General features: G+C 39.5%; 1 protein-coding gene across 18 annotated transcripts in view; it reads right to left on the minus strand.

The window, feature by feature from the left end:
* TRIM2 (tripartite motif containing 2) overlaps positions 1 to 24,759 on the minus strand; it is a 91,177-nt gene that overhangs the window by 20,321 nt on the left and 46,097 nt on the right. For 10 of the 18 annotated variants that reach the window (XM_018071636.2, XM_018071611.2, XM_018071685.2 and 7 more), the window contains 5 exons: positions 20,382 to 20,563; positions 18,004 to 18,241; positions 11,334 to 11,485; positions 10,518 to 10,698; positions 6,627 to 7,350 (listed from right to left, as the gene is read on the minus strand). In XM_018071636.2, the coding sequence (XP_017927125.1) occupies positions 6,627 to 7,350; positions 10,518 to 10,698; positions 11,334 to 11,485; positions 18,004 to 18,241; positions 20,382 to 20,515 (1,429 nt within the window). In that variant the 5' untranslated portion in view covers positions 20,516 to 20,563. Of the gene's footprint in view, positions 1 to 6,626; positions 7,351 to 10,517; positions 10,699 to 11,333; positions 11,486 to 18,003; positions 18,242 to 19,643; positions 19,761 to 20,381; positions 20,564 to 24,759 lie in introns of those variants that run through there. The other 8 variants (XM_018071627.2, XM_018071605.2, XM_018071680.2 and 5 more) reach the window with 2 other exon arrangements.

Below are 24,759 nucleotides of genomic sequence, written 5' to 3' on the forward strand. Positions count from 1 at the left end.
AAATGCTTCTCAATTTTTGCACTGCAAGGAGAAACTATGTATTCAGGGAATAGTGAGTTACATACCAATTATATTACCCATTCTTGAGCCATTTCTGTGTATTCTTTTAATAAGCAGTGCCCAAGGGATACATGCAGGAATTTTTTTCCACCATATGCTAATGATAAGTTTCCTTTTTGCCTTTTAGCCAAAGAGAATGGAAGAAAAGGGAGAAACATTCCTTTTACTACTGAGAGTAAAGGGAAAACATTTGTTAAAAAAGAGGATGCATAAGCTAGAGCATCTGGAACCAACTAGCACAAACTTTATGGAATGTATGGTCCTTAGCCTTAGAAAAATGTTCTTGAAAGTCAAGGAATTTCATTTTTAAAGATAAGAGAGACCTATATAAAGAGTTACTGAGTGTTCTTCAGTGGGACCTTGTTAATATACATCAAAGGAAAAACTGAAGAAATTACCCAGGAATGCCACAGTCACATTTCATAGTAAGCTTAAGAAATTTAGCAATTTACTAGCATAGTGTGTAGATGAAATTCAGCTTCATGAAATGTCCTTGTACTTAGCACTTTGCAGCTATTAAACCTATCACACAGGTCCTAATTTGCACACAGGTCTTTATACAGTCCTCTCTGCAGTGGCACAAATTTCTCTGCATAAGAAAGCTGAGGTTAGTGAAACACAGCTTATTTCCCAACGTATGTTCAAGAGGAAAACAGATAACTTTGAACTTTCTGTTTTGAATAATTCACTATGACAGCAAAGATCTGAAGCCAAGCACAGGCACTTCAGATGATGAGAGGAAGGCTTGTAGTAAAGTATGTCAGCCTCTAGAAAAGCAGGCTCCTGCAACTGACTCTGCAATACCAAAGGATGATAGCTCCCCTCTGGAAGCAGAACTTTCTTCCTTATGAACATAACTGCTTGAGAGAGAGTCTTCAGAAAATCTTCTACTGCAAGATACTACCTCTATATCAAGGCACTCCATGCTTTGTCTTCTCTCTGTTATGGGCAGTCAGCTATCTCTCCTTAGCCTAGGGGGGCACTAACATTTCAATGGCACAGGGCTGGAACCGGTGGAATCCTCATTCCAGTGTTTCCCAAGCAGCCTTGTTAGGAGATGAAAGTGTGCATCTTTCATGCCAGTCATTGCCCAGCCTTATCTCCCTCCTGTTCTGAGCTACTGGAGGGCACAAAGGAGGAAAAGACAGATATTTTACTGCAACTGCTGTGGCAAGCTATTGGGGATTGGGAGAGGACAGCAGAGTTTTCAAAGGGGGAAGGCTAAACAGAGTTATTAGGAAGCAGGCCTGTGGCCTGTGGAATAGCTCCTTTTATACCATTTTTGTATACAGATAATAACCAGATTTGTCTTAGTCCTATCTAACTCCTTCTGGTATTACTGAGCATAGCCTACACAAACCAATTAATTTAGCTTTCAACAAAGTAAGTATGCATTTTTTTGCTCAAGACAACCTAGCACACATAAAAAGTTTCATATTTTCAATCTTTTATTCTTGCACACTAGAGACCATATTGAATGTCACCAGAAAGAAGGGAAAAAATAATCTAAAAGCCCATTAGCATCACAGGAGATGTTAAAAATTACATCATGTAACTGCAATAAGATTCTGCTCTGTGAGTGCTGGGAATCTGAACAAACTTGTTGTACAGTGTATATTTTTGATGTGTACAGTAAGAGAAGGAATGGTTTTTGCTTTCTAAGTTTTACTAATATGAATAATAACCTCCTTGCTTGCTTACCTATATTCCCCAGGTTCCTAAAACACAAAGAAAAAACACGTCACTGCCTCCAGCAGGAAGAGAGTAGATTCAGAGAGACAAAATAGAACTGCAGAAATATTACAGATTATTGGGAAGACTTTAAAGGTTGTGAGTGGCCATAACCTGTTGTGTACATACCATTTCTTTCCTGCCTACAACACTTCAAATACTTCTTGGACTCTTCCCTATGTGGTACTGAAAAAAAGGATAAAACTAAACAGCATGGAAAGACCTACACACATACTGCATGACAGGTGTCAAGGAGTTGTTTTGTTGTTTCCTAGCCTCCTTTATTTTTTCCTCAGAGTGCCAAAAGATATTTAATCAAATCTTACATATTACAAGGATGTGATGCTCCATCTCATAATAGATACAGCTGAAAACCAAAAGGCTCTGTCGTAAAACTGCACTGAATTGTTAAGGCTATGTGCTTGCTGTAAAACAAATGTCAGTGTTTCTAATCCAAGTTCCCACATAACTGCAAGTTTTAAAATCAATCAGTCTGTTGGTTGAAGGCACACAGTGTTTGTAACCTTTAAAGAGGAATGAATAATTCAGTAGGAACTCTGGCAGATATGCCCACACACTGTTGGTAGTGAAGATGGTCTGATTTGTATTAATTTGCTTTACACAGCACCTGTCCCTAAAAGCTTGGCCAAGGCCACTTCCAAGACTTGCCTGTGCAGCAGAGCCCCTGTCACCACAGATTAGGTATCCACAAACCCAGGGGTAGGAGCACCTCAGAAACAGTTCTTTGCTGGTACAGCAGCCAAACCTTGAATAATAAGAGTAGAATCCAGGCCAGGTCTCTGTTGTCAGGACATCAGACTCATGCTGGGGATTTTGCCAGCAACTGATGTCAGAGTTGTTACCCCCCGTCCAGTACAGGTAATCACTGCAATGTAATGCAACGTAGGCCTGGTCAAACTTCACAGTGGCCACCACAAGCTTATAAAGAGTTCATGACAAGCATCAGAGGGATTTGAGCTAATAAACTGGAAAAGGAAATCCTATTTTCCCTTTACCAGGCATTTCTATTTCTACCGAAATATAAATTCTGTATAGAAAACATCTTGCTATTTCATACTAATTATTAATGGTTTTGTTCCAGAGTTCTGAAACACAGAATGAAGAAAAACTGATTAAAGTGTGTCAGAGGGGCCTCTGCACATCTGTACTACATGGAATGACTCCACATACACATCCCTTTCTTCTCCAATGCCCTTAGCCAGGCTGTAATTTGGCCAGGACAGGACCTTGCCGGAAAGGTAGAGAAGGGATGGGGAAAGAGGAGGAAGCAGATGCTGCTTGCTACAGGGAGAAGGTTCCTCTGAACCATCCACCCAAGGGGGCTAACTGCAGTTGGAAAAATCCATATTTTTTTCAAGGAGATGCGTATCCCTATCTGTCCCCTTATGTATCCTTGTAAAAATGCAACAAGTATATACTTAGAGCCAGCCCTGTTCCTTTCAAAAAGAACAATCCAATATGGAGTTTCAGGCAGAAGCCTTCAGAGACAATTAAAGAAATGTGTCATGATCAGTGGCACAGAGTCTAGTTGGAGGATTATATCTAGCAGTGTCCTCCAGTATTAACTTATTCATCAGTTGACTTGGATGAAGCAGTAGAGGCTTCCTCAGCAAGTTTGCTGATGAAACAAAGCTAGTAGGAGTGGCTGATATCCCAAAGTGCTGTGCAGCCTTCCAGAAGGACCTCGACAGGCTTGAGAGATGGGGAGAGAGGAACCATCTGAAATTCAACAAAGGCAAATGCAGGGTCCTGCACCTGTGGAGGAATAACCCCAGGCACCAGTACAGGTTGGAGGCTGACCTGATGGAAAGCAGCTCTGCAGAGAAGGACCTGGGAATCCTGGTGAACAACAGGCTGTCCATGAGGTAGCAGGGTACTCTTATGGCCAAGAAGGCCAATGGTATGCTGGACTGCATTAGAAAGAGCACTGTCACCACTGTGAGGTGATCTTGCCAGTCTACTGAGCACCGGTGAGGCCACATCTGCAGTGCCATGTCCAGTACTCCTCAGTACAAGAGAAACATGGAGCTCCTGGAGCAGGTGCAGTAGAGGGCTGCAAGATGATTAAGGGACTAGACCATCCTTCTTATGAGGAAAGGCTTAAAGAGTTGGTCCTGTTCAACCTCAAGAAGAGACAACTGAGAGAGGACCTCATCAATGTCTATCAGTATCTGAAGGAAGGGTGTCAAGAGGATGGAGCCAGGCTCTTCTTGGTGGTGCCAAGCAACAGGACAAGAGGCAAAGGGCAGAAACTGATGCACAGGAATGCCTTATGCACCTGAACATGAGGAAGAACTTCTTTACTGTGCAGGTGACCAAGCACTGCAACAGGTTGCCCAGAGAGGTTATGCAGTCTCCCTCACTAGAGATATTCAAGAGCCATCTGGACACAATCCTGTGCCATGTGCTCTAGCATTACCCTGCTTCATCAGGGAGGTTGGACCAGATGACCCACTGTGGTCCCTTCCAACCTTCCCCCTTTTGTAATTCTGCAAAACACCTGATCAAGAATCCCTTTGCTCCCCCTAAGCCTACTTTCTAAACTGCACTAAAGCTATTATTACACAGGCCGTGTTTTTGAGTTTTTATGTGGAGTAGATTCACAGTAAGGCTCTTATTTGCCTTTAGCATTGATAACAGACCAGATGATGTTCACGCCTAGTAAGGAGGCTGACAGAAGGTACTGTTAAAGGCACTTCTTTTTTTTATACATTAAATGTACCAGCTAAACTTAGATGCTCAGTTACATGACTGAACAGACAAGTAAACACAGTCTGAGGAAAAGGAAAATGGTACTTTCTAGCAAAGGGCCAACTCTCCATCTGGCTGTATCTGATGCTAATCCCAACTATAAATGCATGAAGGGAAAAAAGCAGTTAAAGTGGGAAATAGCACCACTACTGCTAAACAGTGTCAAAGAACTCAGTCATGAAAAGTGCCAGAAGAGAAAAAGTACCAAAGTACACAGCACAGCAGAGCTAGAACACAAAATGGAATCCTGGACAGAGCAGCTGATGCCAACCATGTCTCTTAACCCTCCTTTGGAGGACATGGGAGAGATTTACCAGGGAAGGTGGAAGTGGCTGACACTGTGAACATCCCTCACCTCTGCTCAGCATGGGTCTAAGGCACAAAAGCAGGGTAATGAAGAAGAGACTTCCCTTTCACTTAGTGCTTCCTACCACTTGTAGAGGTAGCAAAAAACCACTGAGCAACAATTATTTTCTAGATATCATAAGAACATGCTTGTTTTCATTTGTATAGAATAAGGATATGCTGCACAGATATTGCATGGACACACCCTTAGAGATCGCATCTGTTTAAAAAAAGTAGGTTGAGGATATAAATTATTGAGACAGAAAAAGAGGATGCAAGAAATGCTCTGTTGTCGTAAATAATGAGTTACACAAATCTGTGAATGTGAAGTCAATAACATGACCTTAAAATGTCTGAAGAGAACCACATGCCACTTTAAAAGCCATGAATAGCACAGAATTGGCAGAAGATACAATGCACACTTCCCCATGAAGGAAATGTACTAATGCTGTGTTAATGCTATCTCTTGCTAATACTAGCAGGACAACAATCTCCTACTAGGAGCTGATCAATTTACTTGTGCATAAAAGCCCATATATCAGTGCACATACCATAGCATACTCCATATACTTGGATGACCAGAGAAATATTGCAGGGTGGTTCTCCAACACAGCTGTATGAGCTTCTGGCAGCCCCAATATAAGATTTATCTTGCCTAGTTTAAAATACAGATCCAGACTTGGCCAAGACCATCAGAGGAATTCAACAATGGGTTCAAAATAGAAATAGTTGTGTTGGAAAAGAGTGATAAACTTTATATTACCTCATCAACAAATGAACCAAACCTTTTCAAAGTGAGCTGAACCAAACGAACTCTTAAATCCATGAAGGAAATCCTTGTGAAAATGTCAGAAGTCTTACCTGTCTCAATAATTTTGCATATTGTGGAAGAGTATAAAACACTAGAGAATTACAGCTGCAATGGCTTGAGACCTTTCAGATGATGCATACATAAGCCCACAGAAGCCCAGAGGAACATCTCTATCTATGTAGCGTCATTGTGTGAAATGAGTGGCTGAAAGCTGAACGTGTAATAGGATGAAATATTACTCTCAGCTCAGATTTTCTAAAAAATAGCAATCCATATATCCCAAATGTCGGCACTCTGAGAGGTTTAATCAGGAAAAACTCTGAAACATGCATAGCTCTTGTTCTAATTATTTCATCTTCCTTTTTCGACTGGTGAAGAAAGGGAGGAGGTACAACTCAAAAATAAAGCACATGGTCATGACTGCATCCCAAGAGAAAAAAAAGGGCACTGCACTTTTTGGAAAATGTTGAAAACTTCTAGAGTTTGTAGCATATTGGAGAAAATAGCTAAAAAATAAATCTAACAAAAAACACCACTACCAACAAAAGCCAAACCAGAACCATATCGCTATTTAGCCAGAAACTGCTCACTAGAAGCAAGGGATACAGAAGCAGAAATTACAAGCTGAAATTACTTTAATCCATACCAAAAGCTTTGTAATAAGAATATTACCAGTTTTTAAAATATCCCAAATCAAATGTATGCATTGTTAAATCCAAATCCCAATTAAATATTTGCTGCAAACATAATTCCAGAAGTGTGGGCTTTCAAAATTTACAAAAGTCAAGAGGTCTAAAGATATCATCAGGTTGCTCTACTTACACCTTTAACTTTACAATAATTTAACTTTTTCATCCAGTTTCCCTAAACTACTTTTAAGTACGTCACAGGCAGCAAAATCACCTACCTACTCTGAAGATCAAATCATCTTCAATGGGATTCTCTTTTCTTTTGCCAGTGCTGTACATGCTTGCAGGTCTTTTCACAGCTTTCTGCTTCACATGGCCACTGCCAGGAGATTTAACACGCCTCTTAACCCCTTCAGTGGTAGGGGACACATCTGCTGATCTGACCACTTTAAGTTTGAACGGGCTGCCCTTGATATGTTGATCATAAAGTCTCAGAGACAAAGTGAAGTCCCCTTCTTTCTGAACAGTATACAAAAATTCGTAAGTGCCATTTTTGTTGTCAAGTATTTCTCCATCTGCTACACTCCCATCAGGCGTGCTCAGTTCAGCAGTGAGGTAAGCATTCCCGGATTTACAGAGTTCCCCATCTTTGTCCTTGGTTGTGATGGTGACGGACATGGGCTGTCCAATCACCGTCTGCCTCAGTCCCTCGCCTGTGGCCACTGTTTCAGAGGCAACAGCATTGGTGGTTAAAATAGTACCCAGATTGTGAATGGACTTCTTCAGGCCTTCTGTTTCCACTATGAAGTCCAACTGATCATTTTCACGGGGCTGCAGTGGGAAGTCCCTCTCAGCCAGTTCATTCAGCTTGTCACTCATTTGCTTCTTCACCAGCAGCACTTCGGTTTCAGTGCCATGGTTGAGGGCTTGGGCTGTGAAGTTGCTGCAACTTTTAATGCTTTCTTGCCCTTCAAGTAAGGTATCCAGCTGTGTCTGGAGGACCTGTGTGCATTACCAAACACCAGATTAGCATCATGTTACAAGGACTGTCCTATGAAAATGTAGCATACTTTATATCTGAAGGCCTTTGTAGAACCAAATTTATAGTGCATTAATTTAGAGTTTAATTTGAACTTCTTAGAAAAAGTACCCAGTAATCCCCAACACATATTTAGAATATAATGCTGCAATACAAAAAATGTACCCTGGTTTGGGTCTTCAGGGCTTCACAGATCCACTGCCACACTAGACTGAATTATTGTCCCACCTGTCTTGTCTCTTCTTTTTTTTTAAGAAAAAAACCCCAACAACAAATCTAAAAGCTTGAACCTGCTCCATCTAACTTTCAGCAGTCACAATTAATGAGATAGTTATAGACAATTGAGCTGTGTGCACAAAGGCAGAGATATTTTGGATTCATCAGGCCCATTAATAAGACAGGCTGAAAGAAACTTCTTGAAACCATTTCTTCAGAGCTGAAGGAAACTGTGAGTTACTCTTCTATGGAGATGGACAAGAAGGCCTGTATGTACATCCATCCTGAGGAAAAGTGTGACTCGTGGACTAAATAAGTGAAGAAAGGAAAATTCTCCCCAGTAGAAGCAGGGAAGTTGGTTCCCTAGTTCCAGCAGGCTGGAAAGTAAAACATACAGAATGGGTTGTGGATATTGGAAAGAGCTGGATTGAGTAGCCTGAAATTTTGGTGGTCAGCAAATAGTTACTCTATATTTAAGACTATGAAGGAGTTTCTTTTATAGGGTTAATTTTGGCCCTCGGTCTAAAATCCTTAAAACAGTATTGACAGTATTGTTAGGTGTGGGCTGGGAACAAGGCTAACCTTTTTTTTTTTTAAACCATTCTTGCAATGATTTGGAAAAAGGATCCCTGAATTATAACAACCTAGCAGAAAAATTCCTGACAGTCAAGAAAACATTCCAGCTGCCCCCCACACTCTCCACTGATAAAATACTCAAACTAAAGTACCCAGTCACACACATGGTATGTTTTTCCTACAGAGAACTATGGCACAGACATTATTGTGGATTAGAGAGGAGTTTTTTTTGACTATGAATGTAAAGGAAATATTTTTGAAATATTTCAATTGATTTTAAAGTAAACTTAGAGACTGGGTGTATTTATTGTTATGAAACACTTTTCCCTTGCTGAGACACACTATGTAATCATACTGCATGATAAGGGCACTTTTTCCTAAGTTTTACAAAGCTTTCAGCTTTTCATCCACTGGAGAAAATCCAAGATCATGTGTTATTGATATGGAAAAGTGATAACAACACAAAATGTTTTGCAATCAAAACAGAATGAACAAATGTCAAGACTACACTGAAATTTCAAGTTATCTGTTTTTCTAGGCATCCATAAACCTCTCAGGATTCAATACAAGGCATTTGTAATCTGCTTTGTCTTTATTCAAGGACATAAGTAGTTAAAGAGAGTGCATAGTTAATAATTTCCCAATATGACAAAACCCCATATGCTTGGGATAAGAAATCACAAACTTATGAGAAAGACAACTTGCAGCTATGTTTTAAAACCAATATTTTCTCAAGATAGTTTTCTTTCATTACAAAGATTGAAAATATTAAATCTTAACATAAATACTATTTAAAATGTACTTTGAGTATTTTACACGAGGCCTCTTTCAGTCCATTGGAAACTGAACCGCCAACTTTCTTTTAGTAAAGTGCCAATCTTTCATTTTTCATTTTTGAAAAGTATGATCAAAATGATTGAAGATTTGGGTTTGAATTATTTTGCGGGACTACTATTCCTTCAAAAGTAAAATCCAATTTCAACTGCTTTTTTTAAATATAAAGAGGGGAGATGCCTCTTTTACTGCTTATGTGCAACTTTGCAAAAATTAGATTCTCTAATGTTCAAAATAGTTACTAAACTATTTTAAATCCCTTTCAGCAACAATAAGATAATTTAACATCATATTCTATCTAGTGTAAACTTTGTACACATCCAATGTGTATTTGTTTGCTAAGAAAGTACGTTTGTGTGATATCTTGAATACATTTAGATGAACCTGGGATCTGAGTCCAAATTATTGATGCTAAAACTTCTCAGTTGCTGCTTAGCTCTGGAGATGACTAACTTCTGTGCCCCAGTGGTCTTGGGCTCCCTCTGTTTCTGAAAGTACACATCTTGTACGCATGTTAGAATTCCTCCATTTTCACAGGTTTAGCAGTTCAAGACCTTCCTAATGATCAAGCCTATTCCAGATCCAGGAATGCAACATTCCTCCACTTCAGACATCTGGAGATGGTCAAGCTGCTCAGCAATGGCAGAGAATGACCAAAGATGCCAATACTATCAGGCACTCTTGAAACTCCAGTTGTTGATGTTATTTTCTTTTCAAGACTACTTTGAGGGAAGAAATTTTTCTTTTATATAAAACAGACAACTGATGCCCAGGAAGACAAGGACTAAATAATTTCATTTTCCTGATTCAGACTTAATAATCCTCAACAAAAACCCTACCTACCAGGCTACAGGTTTCTTTTTGTAAAAATGTACAGGTTTCTGTTTTCCTCCTCTGCAGCTTAGTCTACAATACAGGTGGTAAACCCCAAAATTCAATCATCCAGATAGGAAGTAAAAGTATGAATATAGCTCTGTAATCTATTGCTCTCAGCATTCCCCTGAGAAAGTGAGATGTCCCTCCAATCTTAATGTGTTCCAACTGATGACATCTAACATGCAATATGTTACCAAGTACTGGAAAGGAAAGCAGTGCTTTGAAGCATAACAGGAAGCCCTACTCAGTTATTCAGGACAAATTGTCTGGTCTGTATCTTCGTGGAGGGGTTCATACGATTGTAGCCCAAGAATTCAGACTTTCCTTTGGTGTTCCCTTACTGTCATTTGCACATCAGCATGTTGGCTTTAAGTAGAGGTCTGCTTAGTGTGTTGGCCATTTTAGATCCTCCTCACACACCATTCACAAAGGGCTATCTGCCCAGGCAGGGTCTGTATTCCACTTATAAGGCTGAGCACCAACAAGTGAGGTTCTGCAGCACTTGATTTCCCGAAAAAGTTATTCTCTAGATCTCAGACACAATTTGTCAAAGTGGCATCCTGCATCGTTTGTAAAAACTGGATGATTAAATTAACAGCTTTTCACTGAAACAAAACATGCATCTTACTTTGTGTTTAAGGCCATAATTCACTTCCAGTTCCATGAGCAGCACGCTCTTTCGCACATTTAAAGTCTTCTGGAGTTCATCAAAAGTGGAATGAATGTCATCTACAATGCTAGCCTTTTGGTTGGTTAACTGGTGTATGATTTCAGATATAAAATGAAGTGCTGAGTCGATCTCTGGAAGCCTGAGGGAGGAATTACATTACAAAGATTGCTGTTTCAAAAGTCATTAAACATTGGCCCTTGCCCTGGTATCTTTTAATGAAACTCTCTAATCAGCAGGCTGTCTTTAAACTCAGTCATTTCCCAGAAGTAAGTTCATTTCTTTTATAACCACATAGTGGGTGTGGTCTCATAAAATAATCCCTCCCTTATGCAAATCTATTAGACTTTAGGCACTACCAACAATGAAACCTTGGATCCTCCAACCTTTATGCTACATGATATCTACTCCAGAAGATATAACTAGATCTACCTCACCTTTTCATGTTTTTTTTAGCCTTTTTGGCACCATAGTGTTTGTACTAGTCTTTTTAGCAACCAGTATTATTTATTTAGCAATCATTAAATTCATAACTGGATCGTAGTTTTCTCCTTAACATTTTATGCCCCTTCTTTGGAGGACACTTGCATTTCTAATGGCCTCTGTTTTGCAAAAGACACATAGGAATCTTTTGCTCTTTTCTCTAACATCACACTCAATGGATTTTTTTTATGCTAGCCTCACTATGGCACTAGCACACTAAAACATCTACCCAAGTTAACACAGGAAGCCAGAGATAGAACTGAAAATGGAAAATAATCAGTGGAGTCTCCCCACCTTTTGTTGACAGCATCCAACTGGACTTGGAGGGAAGCCTTGTGTTGCTCTACCACATCCTTGAGCGGTACCGTGGGATGCTCTGCGTGTTCTCCCTCTGTGCACTCCCGGCACATAGCTGTCTCACAGGACTGGCAGTAGAACTCCATCACCTGGAAAAGTGCACAACTCTACATTCAAACATGGCAGCAGCAGCACAATTCAAAGCACATCTTACTGGGTCTTGAACTCCTGTTATTATCCAACCTCTGAGACAAAGCTTCTCTTTTTTTAGACACTAAAACTTTACTGCCTAAAAGATGGTTGTTATTCTTACATATTTCATATTAAAATGCTGGTTTAAATGAATTTTATTCTACCAGAACAGCAGCCTGTGAACAATGCTGGACTTCAGTGCTGGTCCTAACATCATCTTTATACTGTGTAATAGTAAGTTTTGGTGTCTGTCTTAAGTACTCTGTGAAACAACTCAAAAAAGCAGGGCATTCAAGTACCCTCACTAACTTGATCCTTAGTCTTCCCAGAGGTTCTGCCAAAGGAAGTGTAAACTTAGGCTGTTTTTTGTAACAGAACCTCTGGTGGAACATAAACTTGATGGGACTCACCAAACAGCATGTTTATTTGCTAGAGGAAAAGCACCCTAAGTGAACTAACCTGCTGCAGGGGAAAATCTCCATATCCCTTACTAATCCCTTAAAACCATCAAAACTTCATATCTGAGATTATAATAGGAATGCTGATCTACACTTGAAAGAGGAGGAGATTGTTTGAACCTGTTATGTTCTCAGTAAGATGCTGTCTAGAGATAAAAATAGATCTTTACATGTAATAGATACCCCAAATTCTGAATATATTCATGAAGGGAAAGGAGAGAAATGCTGTGCCCAAAATCATAAGTTAGTCAAAATAATGCACATATATGCAAATGCAGCATGAGACTTCCTTTTACAGCTAGGAAGTCCTTGGGCACAAAGCATTTTAGGCTTATTAAAAGGATACAAAGAAGCCTGTAGTATATGCTTCAAAGGAAGACCTTGGCAGCTCTTTTGCATTCAGAACACAGCATGAGAATCTTGAATAATTTGGCTGGTGCTCTTCTAGCACTCAGATATCTCACACAAGAGGGTTGTGCTGGAGATGTTGGTTGACAGTGAGGTGGTTGTGTAGAATCAGCTGTTTACAGGTGAGCAGAGGAAACTGTAACAGTACCATGCAAAGTAGCTGGCTGCTCCAAGGCATCTTGAGAATTAAGGAGGGGGAAGCAAGAACCATGATTTGCACGTGGCTATTAGCATTAATAGGGATTTGCCTCTGATAAGCTCCTTTTGGTCTTATTCCCATTCTTCCCTCTTATCTCAATTCACAAGATATGGGATTCACATGCAATGAGGGTTTAGTCATTTGTCGGCCATTTGTGTAAGCCCCTTCAGAGAAAAGTTAAAAGTTGCTCCAAAGAACCTGTGTAACATCAAATATATCAGCAAGGGGGGGAAAAAAAAAGTAGACCTTTTAAACAATTACAATCCTCATCAACACTACTCTAGTCACTGTGAATTTAGCAGTTTCATGGTAATAGATCCCCCGAGGCCTGGTAGTTACTTTGGTAGGCACTATGATGTGATGCGTTCTTACAGTGCATAGAGGAAATTAGTTAAGCAGAGTTTAGGATTTAAATTCTTTTCAAAGGCTTCAAGAACTTGCAAGCAGAAACAACCAAAAGGAAGAATATTTTCTTAGGAAACTCTGAAGTCTTTTTATACAGACAAAAAAATTTCATTTATTTTGAATGAGTGTCCAACTGTGTTCATCTTTCTGCCTCCTCATAATACAATGCTTAGGCTCAGGATATTTTAACAAGCCCTTTATTTATTCAATATTTTTATCTTTGGATACAGTGATTAGAATAATTTAATATTTCTGTTTCCTACTGAACACCCTATAATAAACATCATTATTATGCAGCCACATATATCACGAAGAAAGCATTTCATTAGCATATTGAAGTTTAGCCCAAACAACTTTCTTCCTCTTTATTCATGCACCAGAGAAACACATATGGTAATACAGTAACATGAATGGTAATAGCAAGCAGACCACAAAGACCTAATGTGTATGTCTGCACAGAAATAGTTGTCAAATTTAAAATGTTTTGAGAGAGTTTTCATTTCCCACTATATTTTTTTGATTGTGCCATAGCTGAAGGAGAAGGAAAACCTAATATTAATACAATTCAGGCTTCAAGTGTCTAGATAAGTTGATTTGCTAAGATTTTTTCTAGCATTTCTTAATCTGGTAAGACTAATGTCTAACTACAGACAGACATGTATTGCTGGCTTTTCATCTCTCCCCTCCATGCCCAACATGGGTATCACAGTTTGTGACATTCCCAGAAAGCTTTTCATTATAACAGGTTTGCTTTACAAAATAACTCAAAAAATGACATTTGGCTGAACCTCTCCTTTCCAAATTGAAGAGAGCTCTTGGTCAGGATATACTATGGCATCCAATACCAGCTTCAGCGGTATTTTCACTGAATTTAATGAGAACATTCCCATCAGCTGTAAAGACATGTGACTGGTTCTGAAATCCCATCCACTAACTCCCACCTTAAACCAGACCAGCATATTTCAGCACAATGATGTAACTGGAGACCCATGCATATCTTCACTACAGTAATTAAACTGAATTTACAGAAACTTTTAAATTTGCATAATCAAGGATGCAAGTACTTCTGACTTAGATTACACGAAGTCAAGACACACTAATTCCAGCCCTTCAAAGTTCAGGTCTTGAGGAAAAGGCTCTCACCAATCACAAGCCCCACTTCTCTAAAATCACATTGCTCATCTTGTGCTTTCTATTTGTTTGAATTAAAAGAGCAGCCTAGAGAAAAAGGCTCTGTGCTTCCCACCTTCCTCATCTCACACACACATGCTTAATTCCTCTGTCCCAGGGCTAGCATGTACCTTAGCTTTTAGAAGAATATAAGTTTGAATCACCTGAGGGTACATTTGAGATATCTGATAAAATTTAGAAAAGCTCTGCCTAGTCATAGCTTTTGCCTTACCCATACTGTAAACTTGAAAACTTTAAGCAAATTTTTAGAATATTTTTGTAAGACTGTCATGACTTAAACAATATGCTTACATAGAAGTGAACCACCCAAACCCCTTGTATGACTTTCCAATTCAGATATGATTGTATCGGTCACACTATTGCTTCCTACCTATATTAAACGTTCCCTGTGAGGCAGAACAAAATTTTGCCAGCAGTGAGCTCAGTTTATTAGTTCTAATGCTCATTAAGAGTCTAACCCTGATATTCTGCATTTTTTTATTTAGCCTCAATGACACACTGAATATTGAAGAGTACAGAATAGAATTAGATTACAGTTTAATGGGATACACGAGTAAGTGACATGGTGGGAAGTACAGAGGTGAGGAGAAAAAACAAGGGTTTAAAAGGTATGGTATGAAGTCACTTCATCGGAATATCAAGGATAGGTGCTTTTTTATTTTTCCAAGAGAAGCATACAGGTAGTAAGCAACACCTGCACAAGTTCAGGAAGTGTTTTTTAAACAAAATCTTATGCCTGTCAAGTTGCCAAGCTATACTGTGATCTTTTGAGAAAAAGCTAGTCAGAGCTAAGGCATGCTCTCTTGCTACGAGCATTTAATTAATACTGTGTATCCTCTCTTCTTACGCTCCATAGACAGAAAATACATTGCCCCTGTAAAAGCATGGATCCTCAACTCTGGGCTGGTTTTCACTTCAAATTCAAATAAAACCCAAGCAGGGAATTTTTCAGGATGGGTGACTGCAAAGAGTCCACACCACACATTACATACTATGAAGTAATGGAGCTAGAATTTCATAGCCTTCCCTGTCCTGGCTGCTGTAGCTGCCCCTAAATGATCATGGATCAATGTTAGGATCCAGGATGCTTATACACAACAAGAGCTGCACGTGTTTAGCAGCTGAGAATAAAGCCAATCTTATTTTAATGTGTAGGTAGAAGGTAAAAATCTTCTGGTAGGTTCAAAAGTTCCACATGTGCCCTATTACCCCGACTTACAAGAACATACATTTGTGCTCTGTGTTGGGTCAATATGAGGAAGCATTTGTTTATACTTCAAGCACAGGAAACCATCTCTCACGTTAAGATACTGCAAGCTAAGTTTCATTTTTCATAAGAACACACAGAACAAAGATGTGCACAGAAGGAATAGAATACACACACATATGGAAAATATGGGTGACGGGAATAAGAGACCAACTGAAAGGGAAAATATCTAACCTACATGGCCTGAGGAAGGTTAAATTACAAGCAGACAGGTAAGTTAATAAGAAAATATCTGTGCATCAGTTTCTATGTGATTTTAATCAAAGAGGTTTAAATCCAGCATGGCTCAAATGACTGAAAAAACTTGTTTAAACAGAAACTTATTTCCAAGCTAATACGAAGAAAATCTGGTAATATTTAAAAGAAATATACTTCATGCAAATGGTAAAAATACAATGGGTCTGACCCTACTGCAAGCAATATGTAGAAATTAATGGAGGGAGGATTCAATGCATAATGACTGCTGGTTCTGCAAAGGCATTCTCCAGCTACCAGCTCAATCCCCTTTCACTTCCTAAATCCCCCTGAAAAGCTACTAGCAGCCAGGCATTTAGAATCACAGAATCATAGAATACTCTAAGATGGAAGGGACCAACAAGGACCATTGAAGTCCAACTCCTGGGCCTGCACAGGACAGCCCCAGGAATCACACCACATGCCTGACAGCATTGTTCAAACGCTTCTTGAATTCTGTCAGGCTTGGTGCTGTGACCGCTTCCCCGGGGGAACTTGTTCCAGTGCCCAACCACCCTCAGTGTGAAGAACCATTTCCTAATAGCTAACTTACTTGCCATGCAGTGCCCTCATGTTCTGTACCTATGAAGCCATCAAAATCCGTTCCTCAGTGATGCCTAAGGTGCCCAGCACCTTGGCCTCTGCACCCTGCCCTTCAGCCAGACCCATCTGGCCAGCCTCAAGCAGCTCTCCCCAAAGCTTACCTCAGCTCCTCCCATCACAAGGATTAATGTGTGCCATTTAGCTTTTCATTTCCTAATTCCACAAAACTTTAAATTGGAGTAATCCTCAGCCTATCCCCAACTCCTATCTCCCAGATACTTACTGAAGCGAGAAGATATTCCCATCACACATTATTAGCATCCTAAAAGGTATGCTGTGTTTCAAGGCAAGCCAAGTCAGTTTGGTTTAGAGGACTTACAAATCCCCCTTTCCCTAAGAAAGGAGTTCTCAAGAGGTATAAGGTGGCATATTTTTAATTGTAGGCAAACCATTTCTTTCTAAGTGCACCTTAAGAATAATCAGCTGATAATTTAAAATGCAAAACAAGCAACACCTTCATTTTGATTTTTCTTCTGCATTTCACAATCAGATGGCTCCTATCACAGTGGCTATGTCAAAAAAGAACTATGATTCACTTTAAAGAGAGGAAATAGAATGCAAATAAAAACTAGGCATTTATTAATCAGTAACCACTACACAAACACAGGTATAGTACACATTAAAAAAGTTACACCAGTTATTCATTAACCAGAGTGTACAGCAAATCAGTTCTACAAGTCCACCTAATTCCCACAGGTCAGCAAAGGAGAGGAAACTGAGCTATTCCTCTGTTACAGTAATCGTTACCTATCAGCCAAATTATTCCTATACAATATACATACACTGAGTATCAAATAAAACAGTCCCCAGAAAGTTGTCTTAAACTACTGGTACATATTTCTTAACTTGCATAGAAGCACAGCAGTCAGTATGCAACACAGCATTGCTGAGCTTTGTAATGTGGTTTACTTACATGTTTGCATAAGCCTAGCTATAAATCAGGAGCTCATATGCCTATCATGAAGTCACACAGGTTAACACTGAAAATTGTGAAGTAAGCAGAGTTAGAGCTGTTCTGGCATCAATTTGTGAACACTTACTCAGTTGGGGGTACTTGCCAATGAATTCACTGATATGATTTGAGGATGTATGTGGGGACATGTTGGGTTAAAAGAGTAGGTGAAGGGAAAAAAAGGCAGCCTCAAAAAACTAATACGCGAGATGCACAAAACACTGCAGATAAATAGAAGCTCTCCGTTACTAGCCTGTGCTGACCCAAAGCGTCCTCAGCTAGAGATCACTCTTATTTGGCTCCATGTTAATATGTTCACATACCTTTTGGTACTGCCTAAATGTGCAGGTGAGTTAAGCTTGTAAATTCCCTGTCACATATTGTCTAAGCAAACACACAGGTTCCCACAGCAATATTTGATGCTACAAGCAAGAGAGCTAGGGAAACCCAACCCAAAGAGGTAAAGGCACAAGGTTCAGTGCTTGCAGGACAACAGTTGTTACCAAATGTGCTAAAAAACAGTATCATCCCAGATGACTGGGAGGATGAAATAATATCCTGACTACTCTAAGACACTCCACTAAGAACATCTGTGTTAATTTGAAAAATCACTTGTCTTTTGTTGACGTATCATAAAATCAAAGAATTAGTGTGATTCCACTTCCCCTGCTATCTTTTTAGAACAAAATATCCATGGAACCCAGACAAATCAGCACACATCAATACCTGTACATATCACAGGAGGTCGTCTCACTTACATTTCCATCATGATTGGGGCAGGAGAGTGGTTTGCCTGCAGCAACAGCAGTGACAGTCTCCAAGATGGAGGACTCCTCAATGCTGTTGTCCGGCGTTCGTTGCAGGACATCCATCAGGTTGGTAATAAAAAAGTTGTTCTGGAGTGCAGAAACCCCTTTCTCTGGCAGAATGGAGGTCTGGCGGCACACGGGGCAAGAAAGGGTTAAGCTATGGGCTGGAATGTAATTCTGTAAACACCTATGGGAAAGGGAGGTGGAAGGGGAGAGAAAGAAAAAGTATCATCAGAGAGGAAAAAGAACACTTCCTTCAGTTAAAGAACTAGTTTAAAATAGTGCTACCCCTAATTATAAAAGGAAAGGTACATCTACAGGCTTCAGAAGTAAAAGTGGTTATGGGGAATATTGTTTTTCCTCTAAACCTTTTTTCCTCTGCCACATGAAAAAAGTTCAATAAGCTGATATTATTCCAAGAGTTAAATGCCTTTTTTAGAGATTTTTGTGCAGTTGATTCATGCTGCCAGACATCTACAGCATCCTGCTCACAGGACAGTAAAAATTATGAACTATCAGATAAAGTTTGACAGACATGAAGTTGCATCAAGTATTTGAGCCTGTGTCTTTGACTAACCAGTGTTTGATCCTTGTCTTTTCAACAGAATCTCCTTTATTAACTTGTATTTGTGGGTTTAGTATTTCAGAGGTAAAACATGGTCCCAATGAAAACAAGGGACATTTTTTCATTTATTTCAATTAGGAAAGTTATTTGGCAGCTAGCCAGAACCAACACAGCTTTCTTTACTACATAGGGAAGTACATCCTAGGTTATCACTGTTTATGTTAAGAGGAGTTTCGGAGGAGATTTTTGTTTGTGTTCAATTGGGAGGAGGTGGGACTCGTGTCGGGATTTTTTTGAAAAAATAAATTTCACAGAATATAAATCTGACACAAAAGTTCTGTGATCAACAATATGCAGCAGATTGGCCTAGGTGACAGTTAATGCCACTTTTTGGGCCTTGAAAATGAACTTAACACCTGCTGGGCATGCAACATATAGTTGCAATATACTCTATTCGGTATAGTCCTATTAGCAGAGGAAGCTTTGCAGAATGCAGTTCTCAAGGGAAGCAGTGCTACACAAAATTTCTCATGAGATGCCGAGAGAGTGTGACCTCACACAGCTCCACAGCTCTTATCCATTTCCAAGGACTTCAGTTGCACTACTCTTCATCTTCCTTGGCAGCTCTCCTCCTGACCCCCTGGTAAAGGCTCTGTGAAAGGAGAGCTTAGGCTTTGCACCTCAGCAGTACCCTGGAAGAGTTCTTCCAGCCTCTCTCCATAACCAGATCAACATAAGAGGATTATGGTGAAAACCAGAAGCTGACCTTAGGTTTCACACATGAACTGAAGTCAGGAAACTTAACACATGATGGTGAAAATCGTCTCCAATAACTTCAGCAAGGGTTTCACTGTTGCCTTCTGTAATGCCAGGATATCCTACTCTTCTATAAAAGACCAGTTCATCTGACACACTCAGATATCCACAGTTTTTCTTGCACCCTGTGCAAAGTTAGATATACACACCACAATTCTAACTAAGAGGTGAAAATCTCCTAAATTAAATAAGTGTTCACACCACATACCATTTATTAAAATTCTCCTGCCATTCAATATATAATCCACAGAGAGTTGCATCTCATCATCAGATAAAGAACTCTAACCACTAATTCTTCAGGATAACTTTTCTGCAGATGCTGTATTTTCCCCACCATTTGATGGATAATACAACACTGAAGCATCATTATGCATATTCAGTTCATTCAGCTGAACACAGTAAAAGGCAGGTTGCTGTTTTATCACATCTCTTTTCATAGAGTTTTTCCACTTCAGTCAACCAAGCTGCAGAATAATGAAGACATTTAATCATAGGTTATTAATAATGTATATATCATGTCTAAGGCTTGGACATTAAAGGATCGGATAATTATTTCTTGGCTTAGTAAATCAACAAAGAACGTTCTTTATTGTTTCCAATTATAAGCTAATCGGGATAAATATGAGACCATTAACTTGAGGTCCAAATTCTGGCTGTCATCACCTTTCACATTGTTGTAACTGTATTCATTAGTTTAATTGGATTTACTTTTTGTTTACTCTTGCATAAAAGGATTGTATTCCAAATATTTCACCGCTGTCTCTTCTTCCTGCCTGATACAAATTTCTTTTCCTACAGCCCTGCCTCTCCAGCCTTCCCAGACTTTATCATGCCTTAACATGTCCTTTACAAGTAAAGAGAAAAGTCTCCCTCCACTAAAGGATGCCTTGTTCCATGCTTGCCGCACAACACAAATACCAAGACACCACATGAGGAAAGGACTTACCTCTCACAGAAAGTATGCAGGCAGGGAAGTACTTTGGGGTTCTTGTAGCGGTCCAGGCATATGCTGCAAATCAGAAACTGCTTGTCAATCTGACGGACCACAGGACTTGGGATGTTGGAGCCTTCACTGGCCATCCTAGACCACTGACATATGGGTCCTGTTCCCTTCTACCCTGCACACTGCTGGATCGGGGTGGGGAAAAGAAGAAGAAAAATGGCTTATAAATTCCATGAAATAAAAAAATCAGTTACTAATTCACTTATGTTTCATCCTTATGCAGGAATTCATATTTCCATATAAAACCAAAACAGTGAAGAATTAAACTTCTAAAATGGTTTATCACTAATAAGAGCCTGGGAAACAGTCCACCAAGTCTACACCACCTCAGCGTGAGAAGAAATAGTGAAAGGCATGCTGCCTCTGGACTGAAAGAGTTACAGGGATGTCTGGTTTTAAAGAAATCCCACGATAAAAATGTTCTTGGACCAGTAGGCTCAGTCAGTGCTAACAAACATCAGATTTCTTACATCTACAGTACTGTTGGAAAAATGCTTAAACTGGAACTGCACCAGCCAGTCAAACGGTTGCATCACAGTTTGAAAATGGTTCACCTAACAATTTTTTTTCACTTATCAGTGCCGGTATTGCCAAAAATATGGTAGATTTGGACTCCAAGAAGCCTCCAAGAAGAAAGCTCCAGAACCAGCCAGCCCCTGGGAAGGGAATGCTCAAATTCTGCATCAGCAACAAAGGTGAGACAGGTGAAATGAAAATCTTCACGATAAAAGAAACAAAACAGAGGCAACTCATAGCTGCTGAGATTCAGCAAAGTTAGGGGGAACGATACATGAAGCACATCCAAATTATAAATGCAAGAAAAATGGTATTATAGGTAGAAGTTGTAGTAAGAATCACGTTTCTAGGACTAAAGACTCTTCATAACCTGGCATAAAAAGCATGAAATAAAAGGGTAAGAAAAAAGTCTAGCGACTGACAGAATTAAAACTGCAGGCTTGGAACACCTTCTGTCCTGGCACAAGGCACGAGAGAGAAAAACTTAATTTCTTTTCAGTTGGAGGTACAGATTATAGCCAACAGAATTAATACGTGGAAAGAGAAGACAGAAGGAAAAGGAAGGAAACACCCCTAGAGAACTGCCTGCTAAAATAATTTAGGAAAACCTGGCATGCAGAGGCCCTGGCAGGGTGGCCCAGCTAGAACTCCTCTCCATCAGCGTTTCCAGCAGCCTGGAGTGCTGGGAGGCACAGGCTCGCTCCCCAGGGAGCTGATCACAGCGACTCTGTCACAGCACCGAGTTCTGACAGTCCTCCCGCACCCCCAGCTGACAGGGGCTCCTCTGCTCTGTGAGCAGCAAGCCCAGCTGGACTGCTTCACTTCAGGTACACTCCTGAGGGTCTGACTTTTTCCCTAAACAGTTTCTACCATTTTTAGCCACCCATTTCAGGCAATTTGAGATCTAGCTTGAGGGCAGTTCCGGCTTTCCAAGACAGAAATAATAAGCCCTCTGCCTCTGTGCTGATCACACTCAAAGGTCACTCAATTCCACAATTATTTGCATGACCTGGGTAGCATTTTATCATCAGTTTTACATCAGATCTTCTTCCTATGCTTGAATGCATGGCACACTAATCTGTCAGACCTGAGCCATGCTGAGCTGTGTATTTAGCCATACTGGTATAGTTTACTTACTACATTGAGCAAGTGGCTATTTCTAGCATAACGACAGTAATTATGGATCATGCTATACCGATTTGCCCAATAACAGGTTCCTAGGTCATTGCTTCTATGCTAGCAAATACAGCAGCATAAAGTTACTCACAACCCAACAGTGGTAACTGACATTTAATTCAATGGAAAACACTCAAGGCAGGGCCTTTCGTTTCCTTTTTTTCCCAATAAAGGGGAAACTGCAATGGTAAAAATTGTTTTAATATTCATAAAATATGAGTTCATGACCCAAAAATGCATGATTTCAGGATTGATAATATTTTCATGTCTTTTTAAATAATTTTTAATAATTTTTTAAATTTCTTTCCCCATAGTAAGATAAAATGTGAGTATTACATAAACCCAAATTAATTTTTCCTATTTAAATGCCATAAATCACACATAATAAACCTTAGGAGATCAATTAGGAAACCATGTTACAAGCTTGTGTTAAAGATGGTTTTACAAGGCGTGGAACCAAAATATGTAGCTTTTAGAAAACAGAGTAGAAAGAGCAGACAATCAAATACACATTAACATATTCATACACTTGGCAGCATAACATGCAGAACATCAGTGATGTGTTTCAAAAGAAAATTCATTTCACCACTGCCACAGCTGTGTTTGCCTCCCACTTTCCCTCCCCAAATGTTAGGGGCAGCAACCCATACAAAACAGGGAAGATAATCAGAAGCAGGATGACTTCTTATCGAAAGCACGATTTCCAAATTGGACACACAAATGGTATAATTTTTTTGTTATAGACTGAACACAGACTACTGGGAAAAAAACTGTACTTAAGATATGAAAGAATAGGTCTCTGGTGAATGCTGCCTGTCATTTAACAGAAGAAAGTTCTCTAGCAACCAGGTATTTTTGCTTATCAAGTAGAGCTATACCAGAAAATAGCAGTTACACAAGAAAAATTTCTGCTGCCTGAAAATATTAATATTGACTTAATCTGATCTTCATCTTAGTTTTTTACGTTCCCCCAATCTCACTGTAAGATCAAGTAATTCTTAGCTCATGCCAGCCACTTTATTTTTCAAATGTTCATGCTTTAAGCTTTGTCAATGAAAGAAACCATGAAAGACTCAGAAATAAAGTGCTTTTAATATTCTGTGTTTTGTCTGAAACGCAGGAGGCCATGATTGTCATTTATTCACTTTGCTCACATAAATCAGGTTTAAAACATGCACCTGGAAATAGAAATTCATCAATACATTAGTGGCTTTGGCCATTACCTGGTACAACTTCTTAAGTGGTTCATTTAAAAAAATTTTTGAGTATGGGATTTGCAGGATTCTGCAGCTTCTCTGAGCCAGCTCCACCTTTGATGCAATTTTGATGATGTATTTATGAGAAGGATGATTTTGCGTATTTACTCAATGAAAGTAACTGTACAATCAGACTATTTGAGGAAAAGCTGAACATTTTGGACAATGCCTTTGAATTTCACCACAGTATTTTTTCTGATTTACTGCTATGCTTGCAGCAGTTCCTCAAAACAGCAGACTAAGTTTCAGATGTATTAGCAGTGAGGGATTTTGTAAAGAAACACTAGTTTTACAAGAAAAATGTTCTTTTTTCTAGTAGCATCTTCTGAGCTGAGAAACTGATGCTTTTCAGAGGTTCATAGTGTCTCAAAGCTAATAAAGAGTAGCTGAAGCACGAGCTTTGAAAATAAGTGTATCAGTTCTCAATATAGTTACACTTCATAATTTAAACATGCAAAGCCAAAGGTTTATAAAATGTTGCACCAAAAATGATATAACCTCCCACCCATTTATCTATAAGACACACACAGTTCAGGTTTGCTAAGTGCAGGAAATGTACCCCTTTGTCATTCCTCTGAGGTTCAAGGATTGCTATCTTCCCAGCCACCCCAAAAATAACATTGTTCTTTTTCCTTCTGTTTGGAGATATGACTATCATTTTTCATTCAAAATACACTATACAGCAAAGAAAGGAGAACACAATGGCTCTCTAAGCTAGTGGAAATCCTTGCCCCACTATGCATGCATGCTTTCAGGGTGCGGCCCCACCCATATGAAAGGAACTTCCTCTAGCATTAGAAAAGGGTGAAAAGAAAAAACACAAATAACAGTTCCAGAATAGTTGTTTCAGGTAGGTAGAAACATATAATAATGAAAGTGCACCCTTCCTACAGGTATCTTCAAATGAGCTCTGGAATTCCTGAATAGTTATCAAATCCTATATTAGTTTCCATGGCCTGGCCAACAAAAAGACGTTGGGGAAACTTATAATTCTTCGGTTCTCAGGATTTTATTCCTGAAAGAGTAGAATTCTGTGTTGCTGCTACACTGCTATCACTGAAATCCACCCAGCCAGAGGTGCCACTAGCCTGAAAGTACAGCCTGAGGAGAAAAAATTGCTTGCAGCTTGTTCATCCTCTTCTTATCAATGGTGTTCACAACCCAGAGGGTCTATTCATGTATTATGAATGAATAGGTTTCCAATAGCAACGTTTCCAAAGGAACAGTTAGGCCTCGAGAGCCGTAAGAAAGGGTGGGGAACCTCAATAATGTTGCTTCAAGGACTGGGAGAGTTAGGGCTTAAAAGTCCTTAAAACAGATAGATCACCTGTCCACAGTCTTTAGGAATAAACAGATTCAAGCCATTTCTAGCA

The sequence above is a fragment of the Manacus vitellinus genome, unplaced genomic scaffold (genome assembly GCF_001715985.3).
Source record: "Manacus vitellinus isolate BGI_N305 unplaced genomic scaffold, ASM171598v3 scaffold_0_pilon, whole genome shotgun sequence".
Taxonomy (NCBI): domain Eukaryota; kingdom Metazoa; phylum Chordata; class Aves; order Passeriformes; family Pipridae; genus Manacus; species Manacus vitellinus.